General features: G+C 29.9%; 4 protein-coding genes across 5 annotated transcripts; 3 read left to right on the top strand and 1 right to left on the bottom strand.

Annotated features, from left to right (window-relative positions):
* The first annotated feature begins 4,509 nt into the window (after positions 1-4,509).
* LOC126768768 (zinc finger matrin-type protein 2) lies at positions 4,510-7,327 on the top strand. The gene is made up of 3 exons (XM_050487063.1): positions 4,510-4,730; positions 6,190-6,431; positions 6,786-7,327. The coding sequence occupies exons 1-3, from the start codon at positions 4,616-4,618 to the stop codon at positions 7,023-7,025; spliced, it is 597 nt and encodes a 198-aa protein (XP_050343020.1). The 5' UTR covers positions 4,510-4,615; the 3' UTR covers positions 7,026-7,327.
* Positions 7,328-9,125: 1,798 nt separating this feature from the next.
* On the top strand, positions 9,126-9,965 carry LOC126768769 (uncharacterized). The gene is made up of 3 exons (XM_050487064.1): positions 9,126-9,295; positions 9,373-9,391; positions 9,644-9,965. The coding sequence occupies exons 1-3, from the start codon at positions 9,218-9,220 to the stop codon at positions 9,826-9,828; spliced, it is 282 nt and encodes a 93-aa protein (XP_050343021.1). The 5' UTR covers positions 9,126-9,217; the 3' UTR covers positions 9,829-9,965.
* On the bottom strand, positions 9,884-10,865 carry LOC126768766 (uncharacterized). The gene has a single exon (XM_050487059.1). It carries the CDS (start codon positions 10,662-10,664, stop codon positions 9,975-9,977), a length of 690 nt encoding a protein of 229 aa, XP_050343016.1. The 5' UTR covers positions 10,665-10,865; the 3' UTR covers positions 9,884-9,974.
* A 1,321-nt stretch (positions 10,866-12,186) lies between these two features.
* On the top strand, positions 12,187-17,302 carry LOC126768764 (zinc finger protein 845-like). 2 transcript variants are annotated; one of them, XM_050487057.1, is made up of 9 exons: positions 12,187-12,433; positions 12,537-12,622; positions 12,905-13,157; positions 13,405-13,486; positions 13,852-14,043; positions 14,338-14,485; positions 14,916-14,982; positions 15,424-15,567; positions 16,979-17,302. In XM_050487057.1, exons 1-9 carry the CDS (start codon positions 12,323-12,325, stop codon positions 17,252-17,254), a joined length of 1,359 nt encoding a protein of 452 aa, XP_050343014.1. In that variant the 5' UTR covers positions 12,187-12,322; the 3' UTR covers positions 17,255-17,302. The 2 variants fall into 2 exon arrangements, with proteins under 2 accessions (XP_050343014.1, XP_050343015.1); XM_050487058.1 differs by having other exon boundaries at positions 12,193-12,427.
* The last annotated feature ends 571 nt before the right edge of the window (positions 17,303-17,873 follow it).

A 17,873-nucleotide genomic window follows, 5' to 3' on the forward strand; every position in this document is an offset into this window, starting at 1 on the left:
TTCATTTTTTTATAAAATTGTTCTGTTGTTATTATTCAGCATGGTCAAAAGTCAAAGTTTAAAAACTCTAGCAAACAAGCGCGTAGATTGAAGGTATTAACGAAAAAATTTGAGATACTCTATATAAAAGCTCCGTGATTTTTGGTACTGTGTGCCTATTGAAGATTGAAGGTGAACTATTAGTAAACAAAAACTTACTGAAAGTAATTTTATTAATTTGAAAATTATGTGTTGTCTTTTATTTAGCAACCAATATTAAATTAATAATTTATTTGTCAATTTTTTTAGTTTTTATTTTATTTCGGACTGCAAAAGCGAATGTTCCACGTTTATGAAAGCGAACATAATAAGTAGAAGATAAAATATAAAGTGAACTTGTAATGAACTTTACTAGTGGGGCTTTGTGCAAGCTCGTCTGGGTAGGTGCCACCCAGTCATTAGATATTCTACCAGAAAACAGCAGTAATTGGTATTGTTGTATTCTGGTTTGACGGGACAGTGAGCCAGTGTAATTACAGGCACAAGATAAATTACATCTTAGTTCCCAAGGTTGATGGCGCATTGGCGATGTAAGCAATGATTAACATTTCTTACAATGCCAATGTCTATGGGCGTTGGTGACCACTTACTATCACGTGGCCCATGAGCTAGTCCGCCTACCTATTTAATAAAATAAAAAAAGAAATGCAATAGTGTAACATAATACGTAATAGTGCAATATAATACGTATTTGTTTTGTGAAACAAATCCACTGAAACCTGGGATTTGTTTGTAGTAATATATGTTTCGAGCCGTGCAGTTAGTTATCATTGTAGATTCCAACGAAGCCTCAGTAAAATCCAGAGGCCACAAAGACCCTTCTTCCTCTGGCTATGAAATACGAACTACTAAAATAAAAAAACAAAAGAAAAACAAAAACAAAAGAAAACCTAAACTTAATACAATTGCAGTTCACATTTGTTATTAGTGTTTATTCTTTTCATTTCTGATAACTAATGTTTTTCATTATTATGTTTATTAGAAAAAAGGATTTTGTAATCACATTTATGTATTCTCAGAAAATACAAAAAACCAAACCTTATAGCAGACGTTATACATAAGATAACAATACGAAATATTATTAAAAAAAACGGAAATTTGTTAAATGCTTAGTTTATTACGCCTTGTGCTTAGTTATGATATTTAGATATAGTAGTAGAACATCTTGTACGTTGGCAGGTGTTGTGCGTAGGAGAAACGCAATTTTATAAAAACTCCTGCGCTTTAAAAATTTATTGTGTATGTCTGTTGGAGTATCCTTCTTAAACTCTAACATGAAATTAGTATGTGATATGTTGGCGCCGTATCAGTGATGCCAAAAAACCCAGTTTATTAATTCTTGCTCAAAAAATAAGTTTTTTATTATATATTATTGTCTATTTTTACACTTATTTAGCATAACTTAGGTAACAAAAAAACACTAATGCTGTAATGACATTATTACATTTTAATGTCATAACTGTAGAGGAATGGATTTTTTTTTTGTTTTACATGTTATTGCAGAGGCTTTAGATAAAATATTGAAACGAGTTATCATTAACATAAATAATTTGTCGTACTAAAGCGAATTATATGGAATTGAAGAAATTCATGATTAAAAAATGTAAAATGAAGTTGAAAACCAAAAGTTTTTTATCGTTATAAATATAAAACAAAATGTTTTCACAAAAAACCCTAAACGAAGCACAAGATTATTCGTATAATACAACATAATTAATCATCCAGTTTACGTCTAAATAGCCAAATAACATTAAGAGTATACATAAAAAAATATATAAAGATTAGCGGTAGGTTTAGGTTTAGGTAGGTAGAAAGAAGGTTTTTTTTACTATCGAGATTTTTTTTATGCTTTTTATAAAACACAACCCCTGAAAATATAATATAGTTATTCTTACAATATTTTATTTTTAATTGTTAAGTTTCAAAATAAAAGGTTAGCAATTTTCATTGCCTCTTATCAGATAGCAGATATCCCTCCACAGATCGAGCGTATTCGTTATGTTTAATTATTTACCTACCTCGTACTACTACTACTATTTCTAGTACCTAGTATTCAATTCGATACAAGCATTAAATTTTTGTACAAATTGCTTACAGTTAATAAGTGATTAAATAGTCCATTTTTAAAATTCAACAAAATTATTTTTTTATAATGAGTTCGAGTTAAATTCGAGTTAATTTGTTCTCTATACGGGCTTCGACTTTTCTAGTTTCTCAACAACATTATGAAACTTAAAGGTTACCAAAAATGAATCTACTTAAAATCACGCAAACATATAATACTGAGTTTGTTGAAATATTTTGGGTAATACTTATTTTCGACTGCAAACATTTTAGGAACATTTTTAAATGCGGAAAAATATAAAATCAAAAGTACGAACTCGATTTCTCAAGTATGTAGGAAAGAGTAGCCGACCTGGAAAACTGCTTTTACACAGTGAAAATAGAAAATTTACATTTTAAAAGAGCGAGTTTAGTGCGTTACTGCTTTCCTTATACAAAAGAAATTAATATTCACAATCGTATTATTTTAGTTTTCTGTATTCTTTGTATTCTAAGGGTGTTTTAGAACAACGCTTTATTTTGTTAACAATACATAAACGTCACATGTATAAACTGAAATCTTAAAACTTATTTAAAACGTTCATATTTAATGCTTTTAAGGTATCTTATTTATTATAGCTTCGAAAGATATGTTTACTCAGCTGATAGCTTCATTGTATGTTTAAAGGGCGGCAACGCACCTACAAATCCTCGGGTGTAACAGATGTCCAGGGGCGGTGGTATTCACTTTCCGTCAGTTGAGCCTCCTGCTCGTTTTTACATAAAAAAACTCCCTCTTACATAAAAAAAAACGTACGTTGAAGTAACTTAATACATTTTCATAACTGGCATATAGACCTGATGGTAAGTGGTCACTACAGCCTATAAGCATTGGTACTGGTAGAATTATTACCCAACCCTCCAGTCGCCAACGTACTACCAATCTTAGGAACCGATATATTAGAAGTAAGAAGAGATTTCAATAAAAAAAGCTATATATGACGGGGTAGTTAATCTCAAGGTGGCGATAACCCGCGGCACACGTTAGTTGCCAATGTGTAAGTGTCATTAAAAGCAAAATCTGCCCTTAAAATTATTCAACTACATTGAATCTTTAGGAATATCACATATCGTTATTACAAAAATATACAGGTGCATGAAAAATGCTTTCAAAGATCATGAAAATATTTAACGAAAATTAGGTATATATATTTACATAGATGATGTAGGTGAAAATTAATGATAATTATAATGACAATGATGACTTTACTGAGCATTATGGAGAAATGAACGAAGTTGAAGAGGTAGATGCAAATTAATACTATACCTTACTATATATAGTTTTTTGTAAAATGTTAAAAAAATACAGATATAGGTGTTTGTTCAAAATTGTTTTGCTATATGATACTATACATATTCGGCGTATAGCTATGACGTCATCATATTATGTCGTAATGGTCCTATTCTTATTAGGATCGCCATTATATATTTTAGTTAGGTAAAACAAATAATATGCAATTTTTTTCACAACTAAGTGGAACTATGATGAACTCCTGTTTTAAATATACAAAAGTAAATTTTAAATGACCATTGCATTCCTATATTGTTATATAAAATTTCATAATGGCGCCCTTATAGACATATTGTGTAATTAATAATACACTTAAAAAAAAAGCAATAGTTCAGTACAATTGACACATGATTTCTTCATTTATTTATAATTATAACCATTTACAATTATTATTATTTTTTGCTAAGAATATTGATTTTACAAAAATCAGATGATGCCGGTTTATTTTTCATAAAAATCGGGCCCGAGACTCCTTGAACTTCGTATTAAGCCGACCAAGTCCACTTGAAAAATTCAGCCTAGGTATACTGTATGTCAGCTTTTTATACAAAAAACTATCTACGACAGTTAGTATTAAGTATATAAGTAAGTAAGGTATATCTTTGTGTATTAAAAGTAACTCTTACAATTATGAAATTTAGATAGCGCTGCTAAGCTAAATATCTGTCTTAAAAATCATCACCTTCTATTTTCAACTGATTCTCCTAATGAAATTTAAAATTTTCAATTAATAAACCATAAAGAGATAAATGTTAATTTCAAATAATAGCCTTCAACGACAGTAGCGCCATTCTGGCAATTTATGGAAGTACTATTTCATAAACATCGATAGACACTTTTTCGAGAGAACATCCTACAAGATATTTTCTCTTATTTCTAGTCTCCATAACAACTACGAACAAAATCGACAAATCCACCGATACCGGTGTTCATAGCATTTATGTTGATACAGATAATATTCTGGTAGAGTAGCTATGAACTTGGCTGTGCTGTATCCTGTGTAACTTGTTAGTGTTAGTTGTGACAACTGACACCGTCAATGTCAGATGACAGATATTGAGTAAATGTTAAATGTCAATCAAAAATATAAAAATCAAACAGTAAACATAATTTAGATATTGCTTAATATTTTACTTATTTTCTTAAGTTAATCTTCTCACTACGCAAACGTAAACATTTATCATGAGTTTGAGACCCGACGACCATCGACGGAAGTGGGATAAAGATGAATTCGAAAGAATTGCTGCAGAAAGATTAAAAGCGGAAATAGAAGAAGAAGAGAGGTCCAAGAAGAAAGGTACTTTAAGGGCAAATTATATTATTTAATTTTGGCCTCAAAACATTAATCTGAACAATTTTTGTCAATCTTAAAGCAAAAACAACTCGCAATGTGCCTCTCACTTCTTATACTTATACTTCTCATTACTGGTGGTAGGGCTTTGTGCAAGCTCGTCTGGGTAGGTACCACCCACTCATCAGATATTCTACCGCAAAACAGCAATACTTGATATTGTTGTGTTCCGGTTTGAAGGGTGAGCGAGCCAGTGTAATTACAGGCACAAGGGACATAAAATCTTAGTTCTCAAGGTTGGTGGCGCATTGGCTTTAAGCGATGGTTGACATTTCTTACAATGCCAATGTCTAAGGGCGTTTGGTGACCACTTACCATCAGGTGGCCCATATGCTCGTCCACCTTCCTATTCTATAAAAAAAAAAAAAAAAAACTGATCTGATTAAGAACAGAGATAAGACCTTACTACTTAGAGCATAATCATAAAACAACTAAAACGATTAAAACTTAATCAAGTAAAAAAATAGCAAATATTTATTTAATGAGTTTATAAAATTTAAATAATTAACATCATAAATTACTTAAATAATATTTTCAGACAATGACAATTTATATAAATAATGCCTAATACTTTTCGATTATGCTAATTTTTTGTTATGGTGATGCTGCTACTTAAGAATAAGCAGTTCTTACGCTTGAGCATCTACAAAACTCATATAGTTGCATTTTTAGGCTCTGTAAATTTTACTATATTACCAAATTTGCAGTGGAATTTAAATGTCAACCTTAACGAGTTTGCATGTACTGACTTCCTTTGTCTTCTCTACAATATCCTGCTTAATCTTATGTCAACTTAGAGAGTTATATAGTTTCTAGCATCCACTTGATTCCATATCTGTCTTATCCAGCTCTACTGACTTATTTCTATTCCTACTCTTTACTGTTTTGCATTAAAACTGAAACACTGCATTGCATAAGCAGGTTCATATTAATTAAAAAAAAAACAATCATAATTTTCTGTTATCCTAATTCGTATGATAAAAGTATGTAAAGTTGATGGAGTATTTACCCTATGGCCAACGGGGCACATACTGAGGGTGACAAATCTTGTAGCTAGGGCGGCAGCCTACATGACTTTCAAAAAATGGTTATCAATTTTTTATTACTATTTGATTAGCCTTTTCTAAAGGAACAAAATCAACATCACACTACCATAAATAATAAACACAATGTTAAACTTGTTCCTTTAATTTAAGGGGTGGAGAATTTGAGTATGTACATATATTGTGTATGTTTTTGTACTTGTAATATATTGTAAAAATATATATTTTATGATTCTGTCTTTATATTTCTTTTTCAGTATATTTTTTATGCTTAATATTTTTTTGTTATCTTTGTTTTTCTTGTGCATATAATGATAGTGTTTAAAAAAATAAAAACGTTTATTTCAAACATATTTTTTCAGCTCCACCAATCAAAAGGGAACTATTGAAACAACGTGATTATAAAGTCGATTTAGATTCGAAACTAGGGAAAAGTGTTGTAATTACTAAAAATACACCTACTTCACAATCAGGAGGCTATTATTGCAATGTTTGTGATTGCGTTGTCAAAGACTCTATCAACTTTTTGGATCATATCAATGGAAAAAAACATCAAAGAAATCTTGGCATGTCCATGAAAATTGAAAGGAGTTCTTTAGATCAGGTAAACCATAGCTTAATATTAAGTATATTTCTTACATGGCTAACAAAATACCAATAAAGATTATATAAGTGCATAAAAATACATAATTATATAAATATAAATCATTAACACTATCAGATAGATAGTTTTCAATTCTATAATTACTTATTTAGTAATTGAAATTAGATTTACTTTTATAATTTAGTCACAATTTAATTACTTGCACATGAGTCCATTTGCTTGCCAAAAAGCAAAAGTTTATATTATTATATTCAAAGTGGTCTGTGTTTTTAATAATATGATTAAAAAAACAGCCAAATGTATGTTGTTAAACTTTTTTTTATTTACTTACTTAAATAAAAAATATATTGACAGGTAAAAGCAAGGTTTGCTTCAAATAAACGTAAACTAGAAGAGAAGAAACACGAATATGAGCTTGACACTAGACTTAAAGAAGCAGCAGAGGAAGAAGCAAGGTTAAAGGAACTACGTCGTGAACGACGTCGGGATAAAAAACGCAAGCTTCAAGAAACCGAAGACCCTGAGGATGGGCCTGCTCAGTCAGAACTTGCTCAAATTATGGGCTTCTCTGGGTTTGGAGCATCAAAAAAATAATATTAAGTTTATTGATAGGACACTTCAGGAAGGATTTCAAATAAATAGTCTTTGCGCTTGGTGAACATTATCATTACGATATAAATCAAAATAATTAAATTTTGCTCCCAAATGTATGTACAGTCACCTATAATACATACACCTAATGTCCCTGCCAATCAGATACATAAAATAACAACTTTGTTCAATATACAATAAGAGGTAATGTATTAAAAATAAAGGCATATATTTTTTCATATTACATAGAAATAAGAACTAAGACTAGAAGATAAATTTCAAAACAATAAATCATCAATACTTTCTATTTTGTTTATTTTTTAATTGTCAATGTGTTCAATTTATCAAAAAAAACACCTTACAAATATAATTAAAAAGATATTTCATAATATGAGTACCAATTTACAAAAAAAAATGTTCAGTGTTTTAGGATCTCGTCTAAAAGCCGAGATGACCCACGTTTTCGAAACACTAAAATCGTAATTAAAAAAATAATTTTGGTGTGTTTAATTTATGTTTAAAGTTCATCTCGTGCTCGGCGGTGTAGGAAAACTGCATGTGTCGGATGGAAATCTACCATATAAGTATCCGCATTGAAGCAGTGCGTTGGAATGAGCTCCAAGCTTTCTCCTCAAAAGGAGAGGAGCCTTAGCCCAGCCGTGGGACAATAGCTGACTGCTACTTTACTGTTCTAAAAAAACTGCTTACATCAATAACTATTGAAGACTGATAACGAACTCTTTATTATATATCTGATACAATGATCTATACAAGTATTCTATGTGTGCCATCGTGTGGAACGAAGGTCGTTTCAACTCAACATGCTATATGCATCAAGTACGGTCGCTTATAAAAGTGTTAATATTAAGAACGTAAAATAAGGATTTCTGTTGAAAATTACCGAAATTTAAACAAAAAACAATTTTTGATATAAGGAGTCATTACACCAAAAATAAAATACTTTTTACTTACGCTTGGATTTTGCACAGATAGTTAAAGACAAAATTCCAAAGTAATGCCAAAGTTCGGGCGTACAATTCGTTAACAGTAACAGCCTGTTAATGTCCCACTGCTGGGCTAAAGTCTCATCTCCCTTTTTGAGGAGAAGGTTCGGAGCTTATTCCACCACGCTGCTCCAATGCGGGTTGGTAGAATACACATGTGGCAGAATTCCGAAATTAGACACATGAAGGTTTCCTCACGATGTTTTCCTTCACCGTCAAGCACGAGATAAATTATAAACACAAATTAAGCACATGAAAATTCAGAGGTGCTTGCCCGGGCTTGAACCCACGATCATCGGTAAAGATTCACGCGTTCTAACCACTAGGCCATCTCGGCTTTTTTTACAATTCGTTAAAGGTGTAATAAAATATAATCAATAATGATGATGATATCCTTCTGACCGATTTCGGCAACGGCGGCTAATCTAGAGGAGACTACTCAACTGCGCAGGACATCTTTTAGTGACCAAGTGTGTGCGCAAACTCGAGGACCAACAGATTTACGTGCTTTCCGAGGTACGGAAGTGTACACAATTCCAAAGTCCTGGCTGCTACTGAGAATTTTACGACAAAAAAAAACCCAATTCATTTTTATCGGCCTAACCTGAAGTTTGAACCCAAAACTTCGGGATATGCAGCCTTATATCTAGCCACTAGACCAACGAGTCAGACAATACTGTCTGTACTTAACTATTGTCAGGCTTAATTTTTAGTAAATTATAATTCAGTCTTATCACTGTCTATATAGGATATCGATATATTAAAATTTAGTCAAATTAATGTAGTAGGTATACATTAGGCCTTATTTCAATAATTGTATTTCAATATTTAGTTAGGACTAGATGAAAATCTAATATTTATATAATAGATAGATGACTTTCCTCGCGATAATACCGCATTCGTCGATCTTCTGTTGTTTTTTATATTAATAATTGTTTAAGTGTGATGTACCTACAGTAAAACGTATTTGATTTAATAAATTTATCATGAGTGTTGTTATCGTCAGTAACCGGCATAGCTAATCTAACAAAAGAACAAGCAAAAAGCGATTCAGTATTCATTTATTGTATGTAAGTACTATAAATGATTATAAGCCATGATTTTCCGCTACTCACAGCCGGTACCACGCCTTAGTATAAAACGCAAGTTCAAAGTCATGCAGTTACTAAAGTAGTAATTGAATCCAACGCCATGCGACATCATATTATTTATTTATTACTATCTCTGGGTCTATTATTCTTATTAATAGACTCATCATTAGAGTTCCAGGTATAATATTCATTTTTTTTATAAAATATTTTTATTAATTTTATGAAGTTTACTAATATTAAGCTCAATATTTTCAGTCATCAGTTGATAATTCAAGTAAGTACATATTAAATTATATATATATATTAATCCATACTACTATAAATTGATTGATTAATAAATTGTAAAAACAATTAATTATTAGTACTGGTAATAATTTTATTCTAAACTGGTATTTTTTATTTAAACATTAAATAAACTAATGTAGCTATGTCCAGACAATATGTACAAAATTTTATTGTTATAAACTTATATACCAATTAACAAATAAAAAAAGATTGCTTGAAAAAACATTTTTTATTCTTGCAGAAGGCTATCTCTTAAAGACAACATCTGAGATAAGAGAAAAGCGACAACTCGAAGAACTTGAAGATGATGATTACCCAACACCCTCAGCACAAGAGGCAGAACAAGAAACTGGTTTTTGGGATAAAGTAGTAAAAGTAGCATTAAGATTGTTTAATAAATTTATTGAATGGCTAAATTCATCTTAAAAAAAAAACTTGTATAATTTAATAATTAAATATACATTTACATGCTATGACTTACAATTTACTACAAATTTTCTTAAATTTACATGTAATAGGTAAACATCAAAGAAATAATAGCAAATATTCCTGTTACATAAAAAAATTAGAGCTTATGATGTATGTGATGAGGATTTTAAATATTTTTCAGGAATATTTAATGGATTGTAGTTCTTTTGTGAAGCTAACTGTCTCAAAATTGACAATTCAGTGTCTTCAGTTGGTTTTGTTAATACATTCATATTTTTTTCTGCAATATTTATTGACTGTAGGATCTGTTTATATGCTGTACTTCTAATAAAGGCTTTACTAGTAAGTGCTGTTTCAATTATACATTTATCAAACATTGCCATTGTCAGTTTGTCATGTGGTATAGGCTTGCCTTCCAAAGCATCAGCAAGCATATAATATATTTTTTTGAAATCGAACTTATTTGTGCAGACAGCTGGCGGTTTATCTTCAAAGTCTGCTATTATCCGTAAAGCGGTAGCTGTCTCAGTTTGAAGATCTTCGAAACCGTAAGACTCGATTAAAAATTTTGCCCAGCTAGCTAGAGGTATTATTGGCAGATTATTAGATTTCTTTGCCTTCTTTTTTTGCATAATTGGATGTACAAGTGCCTTTTTCTTGTAATATTCTATGGCTATTTTGATGTCATCTTCATTTTTGTTTACAAAACATTCAATAATTTCCTTAGTATTATGTAATCCATGCTCTTTTAAGGCCTGCAATAATTGAAACTTTTCTCCTTTTGTCCACCCTTTTAAAGATTCATTTTTATCAATATTTGGTGGACAATCCATTTTTTTAAATATACCATTTAATTTGAAAATATACAAAGTTCGATTTTAATTATTTTATTTATGAATATATAATCTTTTATTTGTCACTCAACTACTGAAAATAAAAACACCTTAGCTAGGCTATCCAGCTAAATTATATCTAAAAATTACAAATAGTTAACGTGAAATTAAAAAAACATCAAAGTTGACATCGACTGCACTGACAATATGACAATGACACTAGTCACTAATATTTCTCGTATAATATTTAACAGTAACCCTTGAACAGTGATGTACCATTAGTTTTTAGGGGATCGTACAATGTACCAGGAAGGATAGTATTTTGCTGAAAAGAAACAAAAACGTATTGAAGTATAACTTTTTTTGTAATATATAATACAATTCTGTTCTTAAAATTTGAAAAACAAAATGATAGTTTTACAAGTTTTAACGATGTCAGAAACTACTTTCGCGTATTAGTTCTCTGAGTAAGTGTTCTGTGATTAATTTTTTGTATAAACAAATTGAAGTTAATGTAATATTATTTTTCTATTTTGTTATAATAATTAAAAAAAATTAATACATGGCATATACAAAAAATCGTATTGAATACGTAACCATACATCGTGTACACCAAAATTTCGTAAATACTGCTAGCTAAATTGTACTTAGCACATACTCACAGAGTACATAATTTATATATAATTTATATAATTTACTAGCGAACCTTCCCGATTTCGGGTAAAATAAAAATTTAATGTGCTATTTTTATTTAACAAATATAGAGATTTATAGTAAAAATTTGCAACTAAATTCATGTATGTACTAATGAATCAACAGCACGCCCCGCGTAATTTTCATGCGTTTATCTACATGTCAAGTATTCTCTCAGACTGCTTAAAGCTGTAAAGTAAAATTCTTTTATTACTGATCATTGCTTTAAAATTAATATGGTATTTAATTTGATAAGAATTTTTTTTTCTCCTGTTTCCTTGGCATATTCAGCTATATTTCAAATATATGCCATTTATAAATATACGGCCATATATTATATAGCCATAATATAAAAAATCAATAGACCGGTATCACTCGAATTAATAATTTTTGTGTGGAAAAAGAAGAAACAAACAACAAAACTTACCCCCTTAAAATATTAGTATTTGCATATTTAATTATTATAATTAAATTTATGTTTGTATTTTGTAATTGTTACCTATTTGTTAAAACAATTTATTTGAACGAACTTTATGTAATTGGCTTTTGCGATGCGAAAAACTTTTAATAGATTACCTTTAGTAATCATAGATATTTCGATTTTCCCTATTGAATGATTATTTTGCTATATTATTTCGCTATCGTGCACAATTTCTATTAATGTATATATATATGTCGCATATTCTATTATATAACAAATAATATAATAGTATATGCGATATTAAAAAAAAATCGGTAATACTTTAAGCATCCGTTTAATATCGATAAATACCAAACATCCTTATTGTTTGTCAATAAGAAATTAAGAATTATGTAAATATAATTTAAATGATAATCGTGCGAAATATGGAGAGAGATAAATATAGACATCGATTCAATTAAAATAATACATTTTTTAGTTAAATAAATATCATCATTGTATTAAACCGTAATTCAATGTAACCCTATTTTACGTTTCTATTAAAATGACTTATTGTAGAATATGCTTAGGGAAAAAAAAAATATTGTATCCTATAAATGATAGTGACAAGGGTGTAAATTGTGCTTCAATCATATCATCTATCTCAAATGTAAAGGCATGCACTTTTTTATGTTTCCAAACAAAATGTTGTCTAACAAAATTATTAAAAAATACACTAGTTGAAATAAATAGCAAAATACACCTTGCATTTTTTTTAGATTGTGGAAAGGAGTAGTGATATGATATGCTTTTCATGTCGCAAGAAACTTAAAGAATTCTATGAATTTAAACTGTTGATTGAAAGGTATTACAGGTCTTTTAATATTTCTACATTATACTTTATTGTACACCACAAAAAGAAAAAATACAAAGATGAATACAGCCTAAATAAAAGCATATAATTTTTGCGACTTTATCGCTACATAGCGATCTCTTCCAGGCAACTAACTTCTAATTAAAGGCAACACGTTATTGATAAAATGCTGGTGTTGTACTTATTCTAATCTTTGTACAAATAATTTTAAATTGGTTGAATAATCCTAATTTAATAAAAAAATACCTAATGTTCATGTTTCTTCCATTGCAGGTCTGATTTAAAGCTTAACAAACTTAAAAAAGTATTTAAATTTAATACTATAGATGAAGTTGATTTTTTGATTGATTTAGATAAAAAAGAATTAAATAGTGACATTAATGACAATATTATTAAAAACGATATTGATTATGTCTACTATAATAATACTTTAATAAAAAGATTAAATAATGATAAAAGAAATATATCCCTTCCAGTAGAAGACTTTCTGAAATCTGTAAAATATGAAAATAATGATAATGAATATGTAAGTATATGCATTAAACAATAATAAGATATAAAACAAGTTCGAAAATTCCTTCTAAAATATGCATAAATTTAAATTGATTCTAGTAATAAAATTAATGATTAAATTGGTTTTAAATTGTACTTCCCAAGTGATAGCGAATCAAAAAGTAATGTTATTATTATCTTTTCATTTAACATATTTTTCATAAAAAAGAAAATCATTCTCATAAATTCTTATGTAAACTCTGTTATTTTTTTTATTCTAGATTGAATTGTCTGAAAATGATATAAGTTTCAATTGTGAAGACTGTAAAAATGCAAAGAAGAAAAATAAATTGAAATTTAAAGGTGAAGTTTCTTAATATACTCTATATATTTTTAGAAAGAATTCTGTATATACAAAAACTTTGCTTTTTATTACTTATAAGGTAGCTTCTCTAATAACTAAATTTAAAATGAAATGTTGTTATCATAGAATTTGGTCTCAGCAGACATATCATGGAGCACCAGTTTGTGCGCAAATACAAATGCAATCAATTAGGTCACATCCATAATCTGATCAGATGGCACTGGCCCAACACATGATTTAAACCCAGGACCTTGGGATCAGTTTTTAAGTTAGCTACTAGACTAATAAGTAAAATGTCTGATTGATATAATCTATTGATAAAGAAAAAACTTGGATGATACTGAATAATGTATTTATTTTTTAGAAAATGGTAAAAACAGTATTTGTATCAAACCAGTCTTTCAAAAGGATTTAAGAGTGATAAAAACGAACATCCCTAAAGATAATAAAATAAGAAGTAAGATCCAAGAACAAGCACATACACCAAGAGAAGACATTTGTCCATACTGTGGGAAAAAGACCAGAGCTATAAGGAGCCATATATTACAACATACAAGTGAATGCCAATTGCATATTAAATTTGGATTTCTTTTTTCACAAATAACCAAATATATATTAAACCTTAAAAATGTTATCATACTTTTATATAATAGAAGAATATTGTGGAAGTATTGCAACATAATTGTTATTACATACTTTTTTATAATCCAATTATATGTGAAAATTCATTGGTCTTTTTGACAATTAATATGTATGAAAAAAAAAATTCTTCATTAGATATTGAAATTTAATTCAAGGCTAATCTAATATTTAATTACATGGATTTGATCCATCCAATTGTTTTTTTTAGCTGAAAGAAAGTTTAGCTGTAACAAGTGTAACAGAAGTTTCTACACAAAACAAAAGTTAGAGACACATAAGAAGACACATTTCATGGAACCAAAATTTAAATGTGATCACTGCATTGCCAGTTTTAATTCTAAAGGAGCACTAGCAAGGTAAGTTTTCCTAGCCGTCAAAAATATGATTAAATTATAAAGAAATAGATATACAAATCTGTTTTTTTAACAATATTTTCTATATGTCAATAATATAGCATACCAACAACTTATATGCTAGTTTGGAAACATAATCTAGTTTCATTAATGAAATGTTACAACTGCTTATTTTTAATATGTTGCCCTAGCCTTACGATTACTCCGTTATCTTTTTGGTGGTGTGTTTGTTGCGTTTATCGCAAGATGAAAATTTTATCGCAAGTGTAATGGTGGAGGGTGGTAGTTTCTGGTTTGACTATCAATAAGCAAGTGTAATGCTTCAATGTTGAATAAATCATTTTGATTTTAACTAATATAATAGTAAATATCAAAACCTTATTATTTAAATAGTTTTAATTTTGTAGTATATTTATCTTAAATATTGTTTCAGACATATGGTAGCTCATATGGATGTCAGAGAATTTACCTGTAAAATTTGTGCGAAAACCTTCAAATGGGTGTGTATTCTTATTAATTTATAATTTAATCACCATATCATTAAACATAAAATTCAACAGATTAGATCAGTCGTAATTTTATCTTTTTTGAATTAGTTATTACAATCTCATAACCAGACATTAATAATAATATAATACAGTGTTTGGCATTGGTAGGGCTTTTTGCAAGCCCGTCTGGGAAGGTATCACTCACTCAACAGATATTCTTCTGCCAAACAGCAATACTTAGTATTTTTGTATTACGGTTTGAAGGGTGAGTGAACCTGTGGGTTAGACCCACAGGAACAAGGGGCATAACACCTAAGCACCGAAATATTTCTTACCGTGCCAATATCTATGGGCGACGGTGACGACTTACCACTTGACTAACCATTTTATATATATTTTTTTAATTTACTAAACTATAAACCAGTTTTATTTAAATTTCGTACTTATTTTTAGAAAAGTGGCCTGCACCGACATATGCTCATACATAATTTTGCGAAACGATTCAAGTGTGAAATGTGCAAGATGTCTTTCGCCACAAAGTACGCGTTCCAACACCATTACCGCGTACACACTGGAGAACGACCTTACAAATGCGAGGTAAAATATTTTAGTTCATAGAAATTAATACCTTTTCTAGCAAAACCTGATAGATGTCCCGCCTATGTGTATCCTATTACATTCACAGATGGGTAAAGACAAATAAACAAATTTGACATTGATTACACATAACATTATGGATTGGTAAATAAATAGCGTTCTGAAATGTAGGTGAAGTTGCTATCGGAACTTTGGAAGTAATATAAAAGTCGTAAATGATATAGGTAGTTAAGTGAAATAATATTGTATTATAAATATATACATATATATTGAGTCGAGATGGCCTAGTGGTTAGAACGCGTGAATCTTAAACGATGTTCGTGGGTGCTTAATTTGTGTTTATTATTCATCTCGTGCTTGACGGTGAAGGAAAACATCGTGAGGAAACCTGCATGTGTCTGATTTCATTGAAATTCTGCCACATGTGTATTCTACCAACCCGCAATGGAGCAGCGCGGTGGAATAAGCTCCAAACCTTCTCCTCAAAAAGAGGAAGCCTTTAGCCCAGCAATGGGACATTCACAGGCTGTTACGGTTATCAGCATAACGAATAAATATTCTAAAATATGCTTGCGTCCTAGTTCTTGTAACTTTGTAAGATTTTCGTTTCTGCTTGTCTATCCATCCAGGGCAGCCGTGTTTTTATTCATTTAAGTTAATTTTCCACCCATCTTAACGATATATGCTAGTTTATAAATACAAACCGATAAAACCTAGAAATCAGATTTCTTGGGCATAGAAAATATACGTGCGTATGTGCGTGCGCCCGAACAATTTTCGACCACAGCTGCTAATTTCAAACTAATAATAATTTAATTTTTCGCCCGAGTATAAGTTGTTTTTAAATTTATGAATAATTTACGTAATACACGTACATTTCGATCATTAATCATATTTAGGCACGCAATATACATATATACTTAGTCTGTACGCCACTACTGTGTGATTAAAAAGTTTTGTCCCTTGTGCGGTTTTGGCTTTAATTTCAATGGTTTAGTTTACTCAATTCCAAACCGAAATATTATAAAAAATATAATAAGTTGGTGTTTAGTTTTAAATAACAAATAGTAATATCCTGGGACATTATTCACACATGGCCATCTGATCCCAAACTAAGCAGAGCTTTTACTATGGAAACCAGACAACCGATATGCTACATATACTATTTTTCTTTTGTAAATACACACTTATATAGATAATTACACCCAGACTCAGGACAAACAGACATGTTCATGTACACAAATGTCTGTCCTGGGTTGGAATCGAACCCACAACCTTCGGCGTGAAAGGCAAGTATCTACCAACCACGCCAACCGGCCCGACAATATGCAGAGTTTCACAAAGCCCTTTCAGTAGTTATTGTGTTTTTGTATAATAAATTCATTAAAATATATGAATTATTTTCTTTCAGCTTTGTTCGCAGCCTTATAGTTACAAGCGTGACTTTAACAGGCACTGCTTAAAAAAACATGGCGTTTTTGTCGACCGCAGACCAGTTAATATAATGAACGAAGAGGTATTAAAGCAAGAAAAAATATTGATGAAAGATCTTATTTTACGAATGCATGGAATAAAAACGGATAGAGAACCATTGGACTATTTCCAAGGGCCGCAGGGTGCACTGGCGTTTGCAAAAGCCGTAAAAGTTATGCAAAACAAAGAATTACTTATAGATGTTCATTTATGAAATATGATTTTTTGATGTTATTGTTAATAAATTATAACAAAACTTTAACATTATTTTATTTATCAATGAGTTGAAGACAACAGAATGTAGTTTATAGAAGCGTTTTTGGTATTCGCAATACCATAAATCAATAATTCATTTTAATTATGATTTATCATATAGGGAACTTAAGAGATATTAAAATCACATTGCAGAATTCAAAAAGATACACTGTCAGCAATGGCTGTTATTTTAATGATCATATTTATGAATAATAAATAGTTTTCCTTATTCAAAAATATATTGCTCAATCCAGCGTCAATCCTTTTCTTTATAGGGCCCACAAATATGTGCTAGTCATGGAGTCGCGGGCCGCAAACAAAGTATTTAGGTTATGATTTTTTAGGTTTCGGGACTGTTACAACTTATATGAAACAACTATGAACGTATTTATCGAACGGCGTTAATAAAAATCTTTGAAATTTAAAACAGCTTAAAATAAAGTAACATCAAGTGGGCCAACCACAAAAGTCCGGTTTGAGTGCCGCTGGTATAATGTGTTTGTTACGCTATATTTACATTTATAATTGTTGCATCTAATCCGAGAGTTTAGCATTATTATATACTTAATTACTTATAA

Source organism: Nymphalis io, chromosome 5, assembly GCF_905147045.1.
Source record: "Nymphalis io chromosome 5, ilAglIoxx1.1, whole genome shotgun sequence".
NCBI lineage: Eukaryota > Metazoa > Arthropoda > Insecta > Lepidoptera > Nymphalidae > Nymphalis > Nymphalis io.